At 39.5% G+C, this 15,868-nt stretch overlaps 1 protein-coding gene across 6 annotated transcripts in view; it reads right to left on the bottom strand.

The window, feature by feature from the left end:
• Positions 1-600: 600 nt before the first annotated feature.
• The window catches only part of Myo6 (myosin VI), a 146,161-nt gene continuing 130,893 nt past the window's right edge, over positions 601-15,868 (bottom strand). For 2 of the 6 annotated variants that reach the window (XM_048435729.3, XM_085689452.2), the window contains exons 29-36: positions 14,657-14,683; positions 14,221-14,250; positions 11,565-11,603; positions 9,990-10,093; positions 8,591-8,722; positions 5,859-5,885; positions 2,872-3,090; positions 601-2,354 (exon numbers count right to left, since the gene is read on the bottom strand). In XM_048435729.3, the coding sequence (XP_048291686.3) occupies positions 2,155-2,354; positions 2,872-3,090; positions 5,859-5,885; positions 8,591-8,722; positions 9,990-10,093; positions 11,565-11,603; positions 14,221-14,250; positions 14,657-14,683 (778 nt within the window). In that variant the 3' untranslated portion in view covers positions 601-2,154. The remainder of the gene's footprint in view (positions 2,355-2,871; positions 3,091-5,858; positions 5,886-8,590; positions 8,723-9,989; positions 10,094-11,564; positions 11,604-14,220; positions 14,251-14,656; positions 14,684-15,868) is intronic. The other 4 variants (XM_048435730.3, XM_048435731.3, XM_048435732.3 and 1 more) reach the window with 4 other exon arrangements.

The raw sequence follows: 15,868 nt of genomic DNA, 5'->3' as shown, positions 1-15,868 counted from the left end.
AAGGTTGTGGACACCCTCAGTTCTCGCACAGCCTTTGTGGATCTGAATCCACAAAACACAGATGAGACGCTGGGTCAGTGTCTTGAAGAACACTGTTTGTGCTGTGTCCCCAAAAATGATGTCCTAAGGTTTTCCTGGAAGCATCTAAGTACTATGCTGTGACATGTGGAAAGCTCACGGCCTGCCCGAATTGGGGCAGTTCTCCTTCTTGACAAAATTAACTCAGGGGACTACTTGAAACAGATAAATTGTAGGAAATCTGGGTGACATAATTAGGAAGAAAGTGGTTTGACAATTAACTGTAGAATTATCAAAGTCAAAAACCACACACACAAAGACTTTCAAAGATGCTTTGCTGTCCTATATTTCCTATAAAGTCTTTAAATTAAATAATTTCCACTTTTTGATTAATTTTTCATCTATTGCTTATGCATGGATCCAGAACACACATAAAAGTCCTTCAGAAAATAGTGCTGAGCAGACAAGTGACTAACAATTAGGCCCCTAGATTTTTTTTCAAGGACTATATTTATTGATAATTAGGAAATAAAGCTTATGTTCGATCTTTCACAAATGAAGACACCAATCAAAGGAGAGAGATGAAAGAGAAACAACAGGTTGTTTATTTCAATAACTACTCCTTCTGCCACCAATCACCAAACGACCGGACAGCAGGTGAGTGTAAGCAGGAAGACAAACATTTTCAATTGTTAGCATTGGTGGGGCCATTTCATTTCCTTATCACAAAACCATCACTCCCACTGTATCATAATAAATAAGTACTTCCGTACTAAAGCATTCTGAGAGGAGCAACTGTGCCAGTAGACTCTGCGGCTTCTAAACGTTAATCTCACCAGCTGGCAAAGATTTCTTAACTGAGGTATCTGTCTAAGGGGGAAAAAACCCTAAAATTTCAAAGGTTAGGGTGTTTAAAAACAAAGGGAGTGAAGAGAATCATTTTGCTTCCTACTTTTATTCTAGAATACAAACGAAGACTCCTCTGGGCGTCACCGTAACTCCTTGATGTAGTTTTGTCTCTAAGGTCCTAATAGCAAAGTCCTAAACATCAGCTCCAGCAGCCGACGCCTGACCGGGATAAGGGCACACAGAAGGAGTGCTTCAAAAACCACCTGCAGCAGGAACAAGCTCGGCCTAAGCACAAGAGAGCCCGAGTTACGAAGTTTACAGAACGGCTCTACAACGACCGCATTTCCAAAACCAAAACAGATTTTCTGGGAAGGGGGCAAGAGAGACGTCTGAAGCAGCACACCAGCTTAAATCACATGAAATAACGTGGACAAGGTTTAAACTGAGAAATCACAATTGCGATGAAGAGAGGAAGGATTTGAATTCAGTCCAGTGAAGTGACAGCACCACCTCAACCCCGCGTTCCTTCTAAGAGGAAACAAGGCTACATCAAAACTTCCAGCCATCCGAGTGATCTGAATTTTCTTTACTCAACCATGTATTAGGGAGAGGAGATTACAGGGGTAACAGAGCTCAGTAGAAAAGCGCCCTGTGTCCATCCGTATATGCCCAGCACCTACCTCTTCTGCACATAATACCTCCTATACATTAAGGCTCTTTCCAGAATCCCAGAACTTGGGCTTCATCAAGCCTAACCACACTACAAAAAGGAGTAAATCCATTTTTATGGATTTCTGAAAAGGCAGACAAAATACAGCTTTTTAGATCAAAAAAATAATCTGTTCCTTAATCATTTTAAGTACCTTAATTCTTGCTCCAAATAAGCTAAGATTCCATTATCCCGGTTATAAAGGCACTGTGCCATCCTTTAAAAAGAAAATAAAATACTTTGAAATTAAAAAAAAAAAAGCTCTTGTCCTTGAGAATAGTCACCGTGGACTTAAGGTAGTCAGCGTGCAGACCTTGAGAAGGACAGACTCTCTCAGGGGGCTGAAAGCATCAGAACAAGGGGAGGGGTATCACTGCTGGGACCAGGACTATTCTGTTTTTAGGTCCTTAATCCACTACTTCAACCTTAATTAACCTTGAACAAATTAATAAAACGCATGATTAATAAAATCTGTTCACTTTGCATAAGGCATTCTACCAGGAGCAAGGAAATGGTGAGCCTTCTGCTCGCCTCCCTGCCCTGCCCGAGCTGGCCAGGTCAGGCTGGAGGCCTGCACCCTACTTGAGCAGGTTCTGCAGCATGGCCGTGGCATAGGTGGGCCGGGCCTGCCTGCTCTCGATGGCGCTCTGAAGGTACTGGATGCCTCCGCAGCGCTCCCAGATCTCTTCGAACTGCCTGGGCAGGATCTCGGCACCACGCTTCCGAGTCAGCCCCGTCTCCTCGAGATTCAGCTCGCACATCTCCATGTCGTCCTTGCCTGCAGACCGGAGACGTCACAAAATTACCATCTCTCCGCACTTTCCTGCGTGCTATTCTGGGAACGCCCAACAAGTCTCACAGCTTTGAGAACCTGTAACTATTTCTCTAAGATGGAAATCGTATTAAGTTCTCCAGAAATCACCTAAATTTGCCCCCACGAAGGATTCTCAAAATTTTTAAACCCTACCATAGATCAAAGAAGTCATCAGGGTTAATAGGAATCCTGTGTGCCCTCAGGGCTAGTACAAAACCACAGACAGAATTAAACACCAATGATAGGTTTCTTAGGACATATTTTTATGTTCTCTAAACAGGTATATAAACAATTTTGCTTTGTAAATCAGTTAGTCAATTTTCCGCCACCTGGAAATGGAACTGAATTGCAAAGCTCCGTCATTCAACTCTGAAATGCAGTGACTGACTTATTTACATTGCATTATATATTAGAATGTTTCATCCAAGGCTTTGCAATCCTTTTTTGTTTGATTTTTTTTCTCCTGTGAATTTATACACACCAGCTACAAGAAGGATGGGTGGCTTGTCAGGGTGGAGTTCCATCTGCCGAGCAATCCAGGGTCCGTCAAAATGGGCATACCACCAGCCCTTTTTCTTGCTCTGAGGATCTTTGTACTGGTCAGCAGGGCGGATGAATGGGATGCGGAAGAAACGCTGCTGTCGGTTCATCTCAAGCTCCTGCTGCCTGGCAGGAAGCTGAGCTGCAGGGTTCTGCTGAGCTATTACACAGAACAGGCAATGTTACACCAGCCGCCGTGGGAAAAGAAAACAGACATCATTCCTAAAATACACCAAGTTAAAGGGGGGGAGGGGAGAACAGAGGTTCCCACTAGTAAGTACATTTAAAATGCCAGCATTAGCTGCCTATTCGTGACTCACATTCAGAGTGGGATTTCTTAGACTTGTCTTTGCCCAAAGACGTTTCTTGGCACTATGAATGTGCACATATTCATAGACACACCCAAGCATGTGCCTATGCACAGTGCACACACACATACTTAATTATTGTGCACATGTACACACATGGTATATATACACACATAGCCAGGCATGGGCAGTGCACAGTACACACGTACTCAAGTATTATGCACATGCATGGTACATAGACATACACCCTCAAGCATTATGCACACATAGCACACACACACACATTTAGGCATTATGTACATGAATGGTATACATACACATACTCAAGGATTCTGCATATGCATGGTACACACACATTTACACATTATGTATATGCATGGTATACATACACACACTTAAGCGATGCTCATACATGTTACACACCCTTCATCATTGTGCACACACACAGTACACATGCAAAAGCATTGTGCACACACAAAAGTATGGTACATACATACACACACAAACACACACACACATACACAGGTGTTGCCACCGCCACCACCACCACCACTACCACCTCCACCACTAGCAACAAAACCCTTGCCAGGTTACCACAAATGACTTATTAATAACCCCAAATTAATTCACATAGCAGGCAAGCAGTCTAGTACTGTTTTTTTTCAATAGGATTTCAATTTAAAGCTGAATAACTTATATTTGACAACTTAAAATTAAGTAAATAGTAATTTTAAAATTAGATTTGTTCATTTAATTATATTTTCCTCAAAAGGAGAAACCCATTCAATTTTTTTTTTCTTTTTCCCACTTTGGGCTTTTAAAAACCAAAAGTAGCACAGATAACAGCATTTAGAGAAACATGCTCCCCCCAAAACCTACTTATAACAGCAAGCATGACCCTTTCCTCAAAAATATTTACTTTGAATGAGATTTTTCTTGGCAAAAAAGCCCACTGAAACAGCGGAAAGTGTATCCTATACAGGTTTTCTTGCCGATAGAAAGGAAGAACTCCCTTTTTACTAATCCTGACCCTTGCTCCGTTCACACTGGGCTTTTATTTAACGTGCGAGTGTAAACACATTCCCAGAGCGAAGGTTTACATCCTGAGCAGCAGAATTCTGACGAATTACACAAAGCTTTCATAGGCTTTATATTTTAGCTTTGAAAGTAGAGCAACAATTCACTGCAGCTCTAAGACCTCAACGTGAAGATCAAAGAGAGTCCACAACACAGAAAAGCCACACACAGCCATGTGGCTTTTCTAAGAACTTGCAAAAACACCAAAAGAATGAAAATATTCCTGCTCTAGATTTTGCCCCGAGAAACAGCAACAGCTTATGAAAAGTTAGATTTAGTTAGGTGCAAGTCAGAGAAAGCAAAGAAAGTACGTGAGGAAGCCGCACACACCTGCGAAAGAATGAGGGGCCAGTTTTGTTAGAGACAATAGGGCCCGCACGGCCTTCAGCATAGAAATGGAGATTGGGTTTGTTTTTCTTGTTTCTGTTCCGTCCATCGTAATTGGTAACTCAGTGATCATACCTGAAGTTTAAAAGTGCTGGCTTCAGGACAGCCAGGGTGACAGAGGGACACCCCACCTCAAAAATTAAATAAATAATTTGAAAACACCAACCTTTCTGGGTAGTGAATGAGTGACTGGAAATTTACTAGCACATTGACAGTCCATTCACTGTTTTCTAAAATAACTGCCTCTCGAAGTTAATACCCTGAGTACAATTATAAAGGTAAACTTTGTGGTAGCCTTTTCTAGTAATATGAGACTTAAATTTCGTTGAAAAGAGCGAAGAACTTCCACCAAGTTAAAATGATCAAACATTAAAATCTTGAAACTAATATTCTCAACAGCTTGCTTTCCTCCGACCATGTTCACTTTAAAAGTCAGAGGGAAAGAAATGAGCCCTGGCCCTGGAGGGCTGAAGCCAGTCTGGGAGAGCTACACAGTGAGACAATGCCTTGAACAACGAAACAAAAATATAAATTATGAGAAGCACTTAGAAAAACCAGGCCCAACCAGCTGGCAAATGAATAGAATTTCTCAACTCTAGGAACTTACAGGCCAAGGTGACCCACAGGTTCTATGTGGAAGGAAATGGGCATCTCAGGAAGTTATCTCCCTCTTCCTGATAGCAGGTGTCATTATTAAATTTATGCATATTACTACACAGAACTCAAATCTCCTTGGACAGAAACACAGGTACCATCACAGCGCAGCATCTGCAACCAGCACCTAAGAGTTGTTTCTTTTTTTTTCCCAAGAAGGTCAGCTGGGAAGGGAAGACAGCGTTTCGCTACAGTAAGAAGCGTACACACCCAGTTTTAAATGCATGAAATTTTGCAGATGATACCATCGTATATTCAATAGTTGTTCTGCATACATGTTTTGGATTGATCTGAGAAAAATGCAGCATATCTCGAGTTAAGATATATCTTAATGTAGACAGGTGTCTTTAATATACGGCAACTCCACTTACAACGTAGCAAAACGGTGTTTGGCAGAAAGTTAGTATGCTATGAGCAAAATGTTGTTTGGCAGAAAGTCAGTACGCTATAAAGGAGTTTAGCCCCTCTTCCAGTTAGCTCAGAGGCACCACCCTTGACTTACGTGAACTGTTCAAAAATGGCGCAAAATCTGTGAACAAATATTGTATGTTGAAGAGAAGATAACAACGCCAATGTTGCTAAATGAGCATTTTTCTGACTTATAAATCTGTCCAGTCAATTGAGGTGGTGACCAGCATGCAAATATTCTGTCTGTAGCAAAGAGCTCAAAGACTTGTCTTTAAGTACATGGTGTTTTGATTTTAAAAATGGTTTTAGAAAGCATAGAAGAAAGGAAGGAAGGGAGGGAGGGAGGGAGGGAGAGAGGGAGGAAAGGTACTTTAATTATATTTTAGGAAATTCTGATTTAGGCACAGGAAAAGTACCAAAACTGAAACATTATACTTCATTTATACTTGGAACACAAAAACCTAACTCATGATAATAAGTGCTACTGTTTTTAGACAGTCAAGATATTCTAATTTCTTCAGATTCCTTAAATCTTAAACTTGTGCCATTTTTATTTTAGAAACTTGGATTAACTGATTCCCAAAATCATGGTATGAAGAAACTATAAATATCCACTGAGTGATTTGCACTATCCAAAATTATTTACAAAAATCTCTTCGTGTGATGAATGAGATGAGAGCGTGCTCAGTCAGCCCAGGGAAAGGGACTAGAGCTCCTTATTCACTGCTGCAGAAACTTCATAGTTTATCAACCTATTACTCTTGTACTCAGTGACAACAAGTCTTGTTTTGGGGAATTATAAAGTGTCCTCACTTCATATTTTCAAATGAATCCAATACTTCTAAATATAAAGACCACACCACACAGAAATTTCTTCATTAGCCTATGAAGCATCTGGGTGCCTCCCGCCCCTTCCAGCACATTCCTCCATCAGACTGATGGAGGCAGGCATCAAGGAGGCAGGGCAAGGCAAATACTTTAAAGGCAGAAGTAGATTTTTGTTCTGAAAATAGCTTATAATTAATTTTTCTGAATGTTAATATATTGGTTGTATTTAACATAAAATTCTTAAGTTTGTTTTTACTCCTGGATAGGACTCCTAAGAAATTTCGCTAACCTGATGCTTACAGCAGCAAAATGCTATTTGCTTCATTTGGGAACAAAAGTAAATTTAAAAAAAAAAGAAAAGCATCAAAGTTCAATTCAAAACTCCATGGAGTATTAGCAAACCCCCTTCCTTTGTGGTGCTCAGACTCAGATGTGTACATTTTACCAGACAATGAAAATCTGGCAAGGTAAAGGAAATCATAAAACATTTGCCGCGAAGGATAGGAGAGCTAAAGGAAGAGCCCATTGTTTTCTTAGGGGGTGGCTTTTTTATATACAAAACAAACAAGTTCTGCAGCAAAATCTTAATACATAAACAAGAACAGGTCACAGAGCCATGTGGTCATTTTCAATACACAGAGAAAACACTGAAGAAGATTGTTGAACTCAGTACTCACTGGGGCTTCCGCCTTTCCAAATTTACAATATCTAAGCTACAGATGATCCCCACACCCTCATGCTATTAAGATTTGCCAAAAACCACCCCAAACAATCACCAGCACTGTCTCCCTTATAAGCAATAGTGACCTCAATAACTCCTTGCAAGAACTGAGAAACACTGAGGCCCTACCAGTTAATTGAATTTTGCTAAATATTGTGTTTATTTCCTTGGAAAGTAGTAAGAATTTAAAACTATCCCCAAGAACTCAAACTCAAAACATTGCTAAAGCCACATGGTCAAGTGTTGACTTTGATGCTAATCTGAATTAAGAACAACTATGATGGTATAAAAGTGCCAAGGTGACAAATGAAATTAGTTACTGCCTTAAATTTTAAAAATCCGGCACTGAAGAGATGGCTCAGTGGTTAAAAACACTGGCGGCTCTTTGAGCAGCCCCAGGTTCAATACCCAGCCTACACAGAGCAACCAGCAGCCATCTGTAACTCCAGTTCCAGGGAATCCAATGCCTTCTGGCCTATACACCTGTGGTGCACACACATACATCCAGAGAAAACACCCATATACAAGATAAACACAAAATTTTTTTTAAAAAAAACTGAAGCTCCTATTACAGGTCCTCTGAGTCACTGTGACAGCCTGCTGAGCTCTGGTGAGGCTGCCCCGCCCCACTTTCTGGCTCAAGTGAACACTGGGTTCCTGCATCCAGGCGAACTCTCAGTATTATAAATAAAATCTGCACTGAACATTTTTTAAATAGGACAATCAGCATGGTGTTAGAGAAACAACAACCAATTCCTTCCTTTCCTAGGCTTTTATTCTATGAAGGCACCAGTAGGGATATATACCTCCATATTAAAAATACAAGTATATTTCATTATTTGAGGAACTACTCTAAAAACCAAGCGAGATTCAAAATAAATTTTAGAAAATAAAAATAAGACATTAAAATGTTATTAACATTCAAATGCTAATTTTCATAGGTGAACTCATGAGCATCCAGAGTAAGCTGATCACAGTAACCTTGACATTTTCACATGTAACCGTTTTTATTTGTGTTTGGGTTTTGCAATGCTGAGAACAGCACTGGACCCAACATGTCATCAGCCTTCCTCACAACATACAAATGTATCTGTATGTGTTTATATGTGGAACTATGTACTTAGTATTGTATAACTTCTTATAAGACAGGTAATCATGTTCACTAGATCACAATATGAGAAATTTATGTTGACTATTTTACCCAAAAAATTATGTATAGCTACACACATTGCTATATAATCAACTTGGAACACTGAAAAGTACAGATTTGCTTTTACCGTAATCAGTAACAGACTTGGGAGCGCGCTGCTCTGTTTCCGTGTTTCGCTTCTTGTTCTTGGATTTCCAAGCGTGATACACTTTCAGTCGCCTGTGAAATTCTTCTCTGCACGCGGCCAGGAGCTCGATGTCTATTGATCACATAGGAAGAAAAAATTAACGCCCTAAATTATTCATCTGAAATAATTATTCCATAGCATAAAGAGATGTATGGGATTTTAGCATAAAGTACAGGATGAAAAGTAAGCTAAAGGTGAGCATTTCACAGTCTTTCACAATTATAGATTATTACTCACATAATATTATTATCCTATATCATCTGCTCAACTCAAGAACTCTAGACTAAATAGGTAATTTTTATATGAAGAAGAAATTGAATCAAGGTTTTGCTCAAGTACAAGCAAGAGTCAAAGGCAGCACATTTGTCACACAGGATGCTGTACTCAGCGAGGACGAGAGCATAGCAAGAACTCTGCAGCTCGGTCCTTCCATCACTAGGCAGTGTCCTGACTGTAAACACTGGTTTAAACAAGACCCTAACTGTGGGAGGCTCTGGATGCTGTCTCTCATACATTGCTATTTATTACTCTGGAGTCATAGAAGATATCCAACCCAGATATCCAACCATTTAACTCTTAAGATTAGCATTAGAAGAACTCGTCATTAATATAGCCCAAGTCATAATTTGTATTTGTTTCCTTTTCTATGACCTATGTAAGGAATGAGCAAAATGTATCTAATTTAGTAATCATGCTGGATGGTTCGTTTTAATTGTCAACCAAAGGTGATGTAGAATTCCGTGGGAAGGAGTCTCAGTGAGGCACTGTCTAGATCAGGCTAGCCCACCTGTGGACATCTGTGGGAGACTGTCCTGACTGTGCTAACTGAAGTGAGAAGGTACAGCGTACCATGGTCAGCCACATTCCCTGTGTGAGACCAGGACTAAGGAAGAGTGGACAGGCAAGGTAAGTACAACGTGTGACTCTATTCTTTCTGCTCTTGGTGGTGGCTGTGATGTGACCAGCTGCTCTAGCCTCCTTGTCCTGCATCCCGAGAGCCTGTGGCCAGGAACGATGAGCTACAATAGACCCTTTCCCCCTGGTGTCCTTTTTGGCCTTTTATCACAGCAAGAGGAAGGGAACAAGAATACATATCTCTCTTTCCATTTCGTGACTAAATTATGTCGTCATTTTCAAGGGAACAAAGAATAACAAATATATGGGCTTGGGGACTTTGTACACACACACACACACACACACACACACACACACACACATGTATGCAGACACGCGCATATGTGCACACATGCACACATACATGCACCCACCCCAAACCTAGGTATTTCTCTTACTAGCATTGGTATTGGGCCCCTCTTCTTCACCTTCTCTATGCACTTACCACAAGAAGTATTGATTGTATCACGGAGCTCTGCATACTTCCATTTACTGAGATCATGCTTCTTGGTGCCAGCAGCTGCCTTGGTAGCTTGTACAGCAGGACCTCTGTAATCATAAATTTTACATACATAAACAAGAAATACACTGACCAAGAGGCAGGCACTCAGAATCAACCTTCGCGATTTATTTTAAGCTCAATGTAACAAAGAAAGAGGTTAAACAAATCAGATTTCAAAACATAAAAAGAAGGAACAAAGGTGTTACGGTAAATAAAGGCCAAGGAGCTAAACTCCTGCCTGTTGGGTATCACACAAGTAAAGCCCAACCCCATCCCTGTCATCTTCTACCTGGAAAACTTCCCTCTTCAAAAGGACAATGAAGGCAAGCTACCTGAGAGCAAGCATGTAGCCTCTCACATTTACACTTTGAAAGAATAACAGTCCCAGCAAACAGTCAAGATAGAGACACTTTATATGACTAGCATTATTGAAAAATCGTCTTTGGGAATACAGAATCCTTTTCGTGCCTTCTCTTGAGCTCATTTCTTTCTGCTTGTTTGTTTTGTTTTATCTTATTATATTACATTATCAGTAATTGAAAATTATAATGAGTTTTCTGTTTTCTTTTTTATTTTATTTTTTCTGTTTTCTTTTGTTTTGAAAAATAAAGTAAACTTACATAATATATAGTTTGATAATCAGATATACATAAGACACCAGTATATACATATGTGTGTACATGTATATTATGCTTTGATACATTCTGAACATAACACTGGATTAAAATTTTATTGTATAAAACATAACAACTGCTTTTTATTCATATTACTAACCCTGGTAAAAATGTATTTGGAGTTAGAAGTAGTAAATGAACTCAATGCATGGAAATGTTCCCTTTCCCATCTCTGTATTATTAAAATAGTTAAACAAAAGTATAATCAACTGATTAACCTTATCATAAAGACAATTATATAAACATTAAATCAGTAATAGAATTTACTTGGTTTTTTTTAAGACCTACTTAAAAGTACTAACTTATCACTTTAATTCTGAAACTTTAAAGTTGACAAGATATTATTGATTCAAATGTACTTTTAAACAATTGTGGACTAAAGCTGGAAGATGGTGCAGTCATTAAAGGCTAGGATCACAACCAAAAGAAATATGAACTAGATAGTAACAGGAGGTTTTATCTAGAAATTCAACTCACACCAGTGGTTTTGAACTAGTGCTCATGTGGAAGATCCACTCTTACCCCACACCCCCCTCAGCCAGGCGATGTGGCTCCCGAATGAGGGAGCGCACTCCCAGCCCCTGGGGAGATGAGACTGAGCGTGAGACCCCGCACCAGTGAAGACTTGCCCCATCCAAAATACCAGCTGTGTCCTCAGTGAGAAACATGGGTTAGAAGAAAGCTGCTTTTTTTTCTGTGTTATAATGGTATTTCTCATACAGAAATGTTACATGGGAAGTTAGTGAGCCATTCATACAACAGATTCTAGTCCAAATAATCAAAAGGAATTTAAAAGTATGATTTTTATAGTATATATTCATTTCTGTAAACACACTGCACTAACCTACTCAAAATCTCTGACATTTCTTTGGCCATTTGTTCCCTACAAGAAAAAAAATGATAATATAATACAATTATATATATAAGGCACATCACATAAATTGTTTAAAATATATGAAAATACAATTAAGTTTTAATATTTTCAATACTGTAACTCTTTACTTTGTAAGGTATCTATTAATAACACACTTTCCCATAATTCTACCCATAAAACATGCCAAGATCTTTGAGTTTAAAGTTATTTGAGCACATCTCTAACACTGTGTAAAAATTTTCAGATAAAATTTCATAAGGACCATGCTTCGGTGGTATTTTTTATGTGCAGAATATAAATAGCATGCTCTAACTGCACGCAGGAAACTTGGCAGGATATAGATGCTGTGCAAGGAGTTTTGCAGCAAAGATGCTTAGTGCATCTTTGTTAGTCTGACAAAGCTTCATGGTGGTAAGCCAGGTTGATGTGCTCAGATAACAGTCTAGAGATCTTTAGCGCCAAACCTAAGTATATATTTTAAAAAAAGGAAAGAAGAAAATCAATACAAAGCACTTGTTAAGTGCAATGCCTGATGTGACCTTGCAAGGATACGTGCATCTGAAAGCAAGAGGTGCTATTTCTTTAATTACTCGGGAGACTGTCCCTTTCCTCAGCATGTGCTTAATTCTGTGAAGCAGAGTGACAGTTTCACTGGGTTCAAGAAACCAGCACTTCTTGATTTCATTTCATCTCTGTCCTTTACTTTTTTTCCTCTTCATAATTAATCGTTTTCACATATGTTCTATTCATCCAATTCAAGCAACCACAAACATTTCAGTAAAAAAACAAAAATCACAAGTTAAGAAGATGGATGTGTGGGCTGTGGGTACGGTTTCCGAGATGCCGGCAAGCAGCTGGAACTCTGATTAAGGGGCAGAGGTTTGCATTGTGTGTGTGTGTGTCTGTGTGTGTGTGTGTGTGTGTGTGTGTGTATACATATAATTCAATATATATATAATTCAATATGTGTATGTGTGTGTGTATATATTGGCAACACTTGGGATTTCTGGAGAGTTGCCCAAGCAAGCACAGTAGAAGAAACTCCACCTGCGGAAGCTGACTAGCCCGGATGAAACCCACAAAATAAACTATGCAAGCGTAATCTAATAAAATTCTGTCGGCAATAGACTAGCCATCTCTGCTTATGCATCAGCTTTTCAGAATTTTGTAACTTTCTAAAAGTATAATTTTTAAAATATTCGCAATTCTATTGTCCCCCTGCCTCAGTTTCTGTCTGTTTTTAACCAGGCCTTCTCTTAAAGAGCTTCCCCCGCTGTCCTCACAGCAGCTCCCAAGGAGTCAGATCACTACTCCAAGCTCTCCATCACTTGGTCTGCTGGTCATATAAAGATGTCTGAAGTTTCAGCACCAGGAGACAACTTCTACCAACCACTCTCCTCCCTGACCCTCACCAATATTCTACACCAGATTCTACACCAGCTACAGGAGGTTCACTGGGCCAAAGCGGCCTCTGCATCTAGATGCTTCCACTTCTGCCTGTGCTGAGCTACCTGCAAATGTCTGCAATGTCACCTCAGACACCAATGCAGTGTTTACTTAACTCACACGACAATGATAAAGTGGTTGTTCTAATGGAAGAGAGTAAACAGCAGCTTCTCCCCAACTATTCTAGGTTTCTGCTTGGTGCTAAGGTAGTAACAGTGCTGCAAGCTTGTGCTCCTGGTGGCTGCTGAGATGCTGGGTGTCCTGAACAGGAACTGTCCTCCGACCCACATTAGATAAACATGTATGCCGGACACATAAAAGTGAAGCATACATACACATATACACTTTACATGTAAATTGTTTTCAATGTTAATGATATATTTCTACATAATTTTAATGTACAATCTTTATTTTTTAATACACTGCTTTTATGCAGCTGCAAGCCTTGTGTAACGAGAGGAGATGAAGCACTGTTGTTGAAGCTGTGGCATCAGAGCTCGTGAGGCAGTCTCCTGACAGCTCGCTCTCCTAGCCATCGTATCCATGGTGGCTCTCAGAGCAGAAACATCTGATTACGGATAGCGCCTTCTATGGCAACTATGCAGCACCATAGTTGACGGTTCATGATGAATGGCTGTCCTTGCCCTTACATGGATTTCCCGGGGAGCTGTTGATACAGCCCATGCTGGTTACGACACACCTGCTCATGAGGCTACAGTCTGACAGTCGACAGCTACCTTAATCCTGCTAAAATTCAGGCTGTGTAACTATCCTCAGATGAATACGGTATGTCCTGCTGTTTCCCAGTATCATTGAGGAAACCGATGGTAAAAGAAGCCTTGCACATAGACCTCAGACGAGACCCAGTCCGCGGGTTAGCAGACCAAGCATCACATCCACGGAAAACTAAGTCTTACACTTATTCTTCCTCCTCCACACCTTCTATGAGGAATGAATTTACAACACATAAAACAAATTGGTATTAAAGTGGAAACAACAGAAGAAAGGGGAGCCAGTCCCGAGCTCCCATGGCTGCATTTAAACCTTCCCCTGGGCAAGAAAAAGGGGGGAAATGATTTTGTTGTCTTTAATAAAAGGAAGGAACTTAAAATTTATTTCAAGGAGGGAACAACTTCTCACAAAATAAACCCAATTAAAGAGACGAGGAAAAATGACATACGGTGTCATTTGGGGTCTTGCTCCATTAGGTCTGTAAAAAGAATATGATTTGGTTACTGTCACCACCAGGTCTGAACTGTGAAAATCTGAATTGTGTGAATTTGTGTTCTAATTACTTATTGATTTCAAAATACAAGTTGTCTTTGATCTACATAAGATCATTGTGACTTTAATGTGCTTTTAAAATACACATTAGAAGGATTGAGAAACAATAAATTAATGGAATTAGTAAAAAAAAATTAAAAAGCAAATATATTAAGATTGGAAAATTCAGACATTCATGACATTCATATGCTGTGAGATTCGGTGTTAATAGAAATTTGAATTTCTCTACAATTTCATGTGATTTGAAGTTATCAGTTTGCATCAAGGATCATAAGTGCAATGGATTAGAATGATATTGGAAAACATATTTCATGTGTGCAAATAAATCTTACTTAGAAGTTGCTGGACAGGAACTTGGGCTGAAAAAGTAACTTAGAAACGTTTAGTACAGCAGAAGCCATATATTATATCATACCTAACTGATGTACAGTCCTGGGCAGCTCACTCACAATTCATATACTTTCATATTCGGTTCAGACTCCAAAGCTTTTCAAATAACCACATACTGGAAAAACTAGTGACGGCAAATGAGCAAAACCCGTCTTTGCAGTTAAATAAACTAACCACCTGGGTAGCACTGCCTTTTCCTTTTACAAGCAAATAGCACCATCTTGTGGTCAAAATTGAATATACCCTGACACTTAGGAAAACCAAGATTGCCTATGTCTGTCTATTCACACCTCTCCGGATGGAGAACGCATATACCCCTCACCGATTTGTTTTGGGTTTTTACATGAATAATAAAAACACCTGATTCTGTATTCTTAAATGATAAATGTTAACTTTTTTGCAACTCGGTGCCAAATATTAAGAACTTCCACACTGCTCCAAACTCCACCATAATATCTAGACATAACTCAGAATCTAAGGAACCAAAACATTTCTGCAAGATTAGTTTTCCTCCTTGTAAATGAATCGTTCTGATTTTGAAACACGGGAGGGCAAACTGCGCCTCACTGCAACTGTTAAGAATGTGGTGAGTTCCTTCCTAGACCTGGAGGGAGAGGGGAGGAACTTGAACTTCCCACAGGGCAGGAAACCCTGACTGCTCTTAGGACTGGAGAGGAAGAAGGGGAGGGAGTGGGGGGAGGAGGAGAGGGAGTGGGGAGAATGGGAGGGTATGGGGAGGAGGGGAGGAAGTGGAAATTTTTATAAACAAATAAATAAATTAATAAAAAAAGAATGTGGTGAGTTGTTTCATATTTATGTTAGGAAACTAAAGACTCCCTGCTTTATATGTATTGGGCTGCATTATAATTATAGTTACTAACTTCTATGTCAGTATTTAACAAGTATTTAGAAGCTAAATTTCTACCCAGTATACAATACCCTTAAACAATTTCAGCAATCAAGTGGAGTTTTGTTCTTAACAGAACAACCATTAACTGAAAGTTGGGGTTTAATGTTTTAACCATTGAATAACTAAATGGAAAATCAACTGTTTCATTCATTTGAATACAAAAGCAAATCCAACTAATTTTAAAATGCTTTTTTACTTCGAACATGTCAAAAACCTCCGCCTCTCTCCTAGTCCTCTTCAGACA

Source organism: Myodes glareolus, chromosome 4, assembly GCF_982192425.1.
Source record: "Myodes glareolus chromosome 4, mMyoGla1.1, whole genome shotgun sequence".
In the NCBI taxonomy this organism is placed as follows: Eukaryota; Metazoa; Chordata; class Mammalia; order Rodentia; family Cricetidae; genus Myodes; species Myodes glareolus.
Note: the sequence above shows the minus strand (reverse complement) of the source record. Positions and strands in the feature narration are given on the sequence as shown.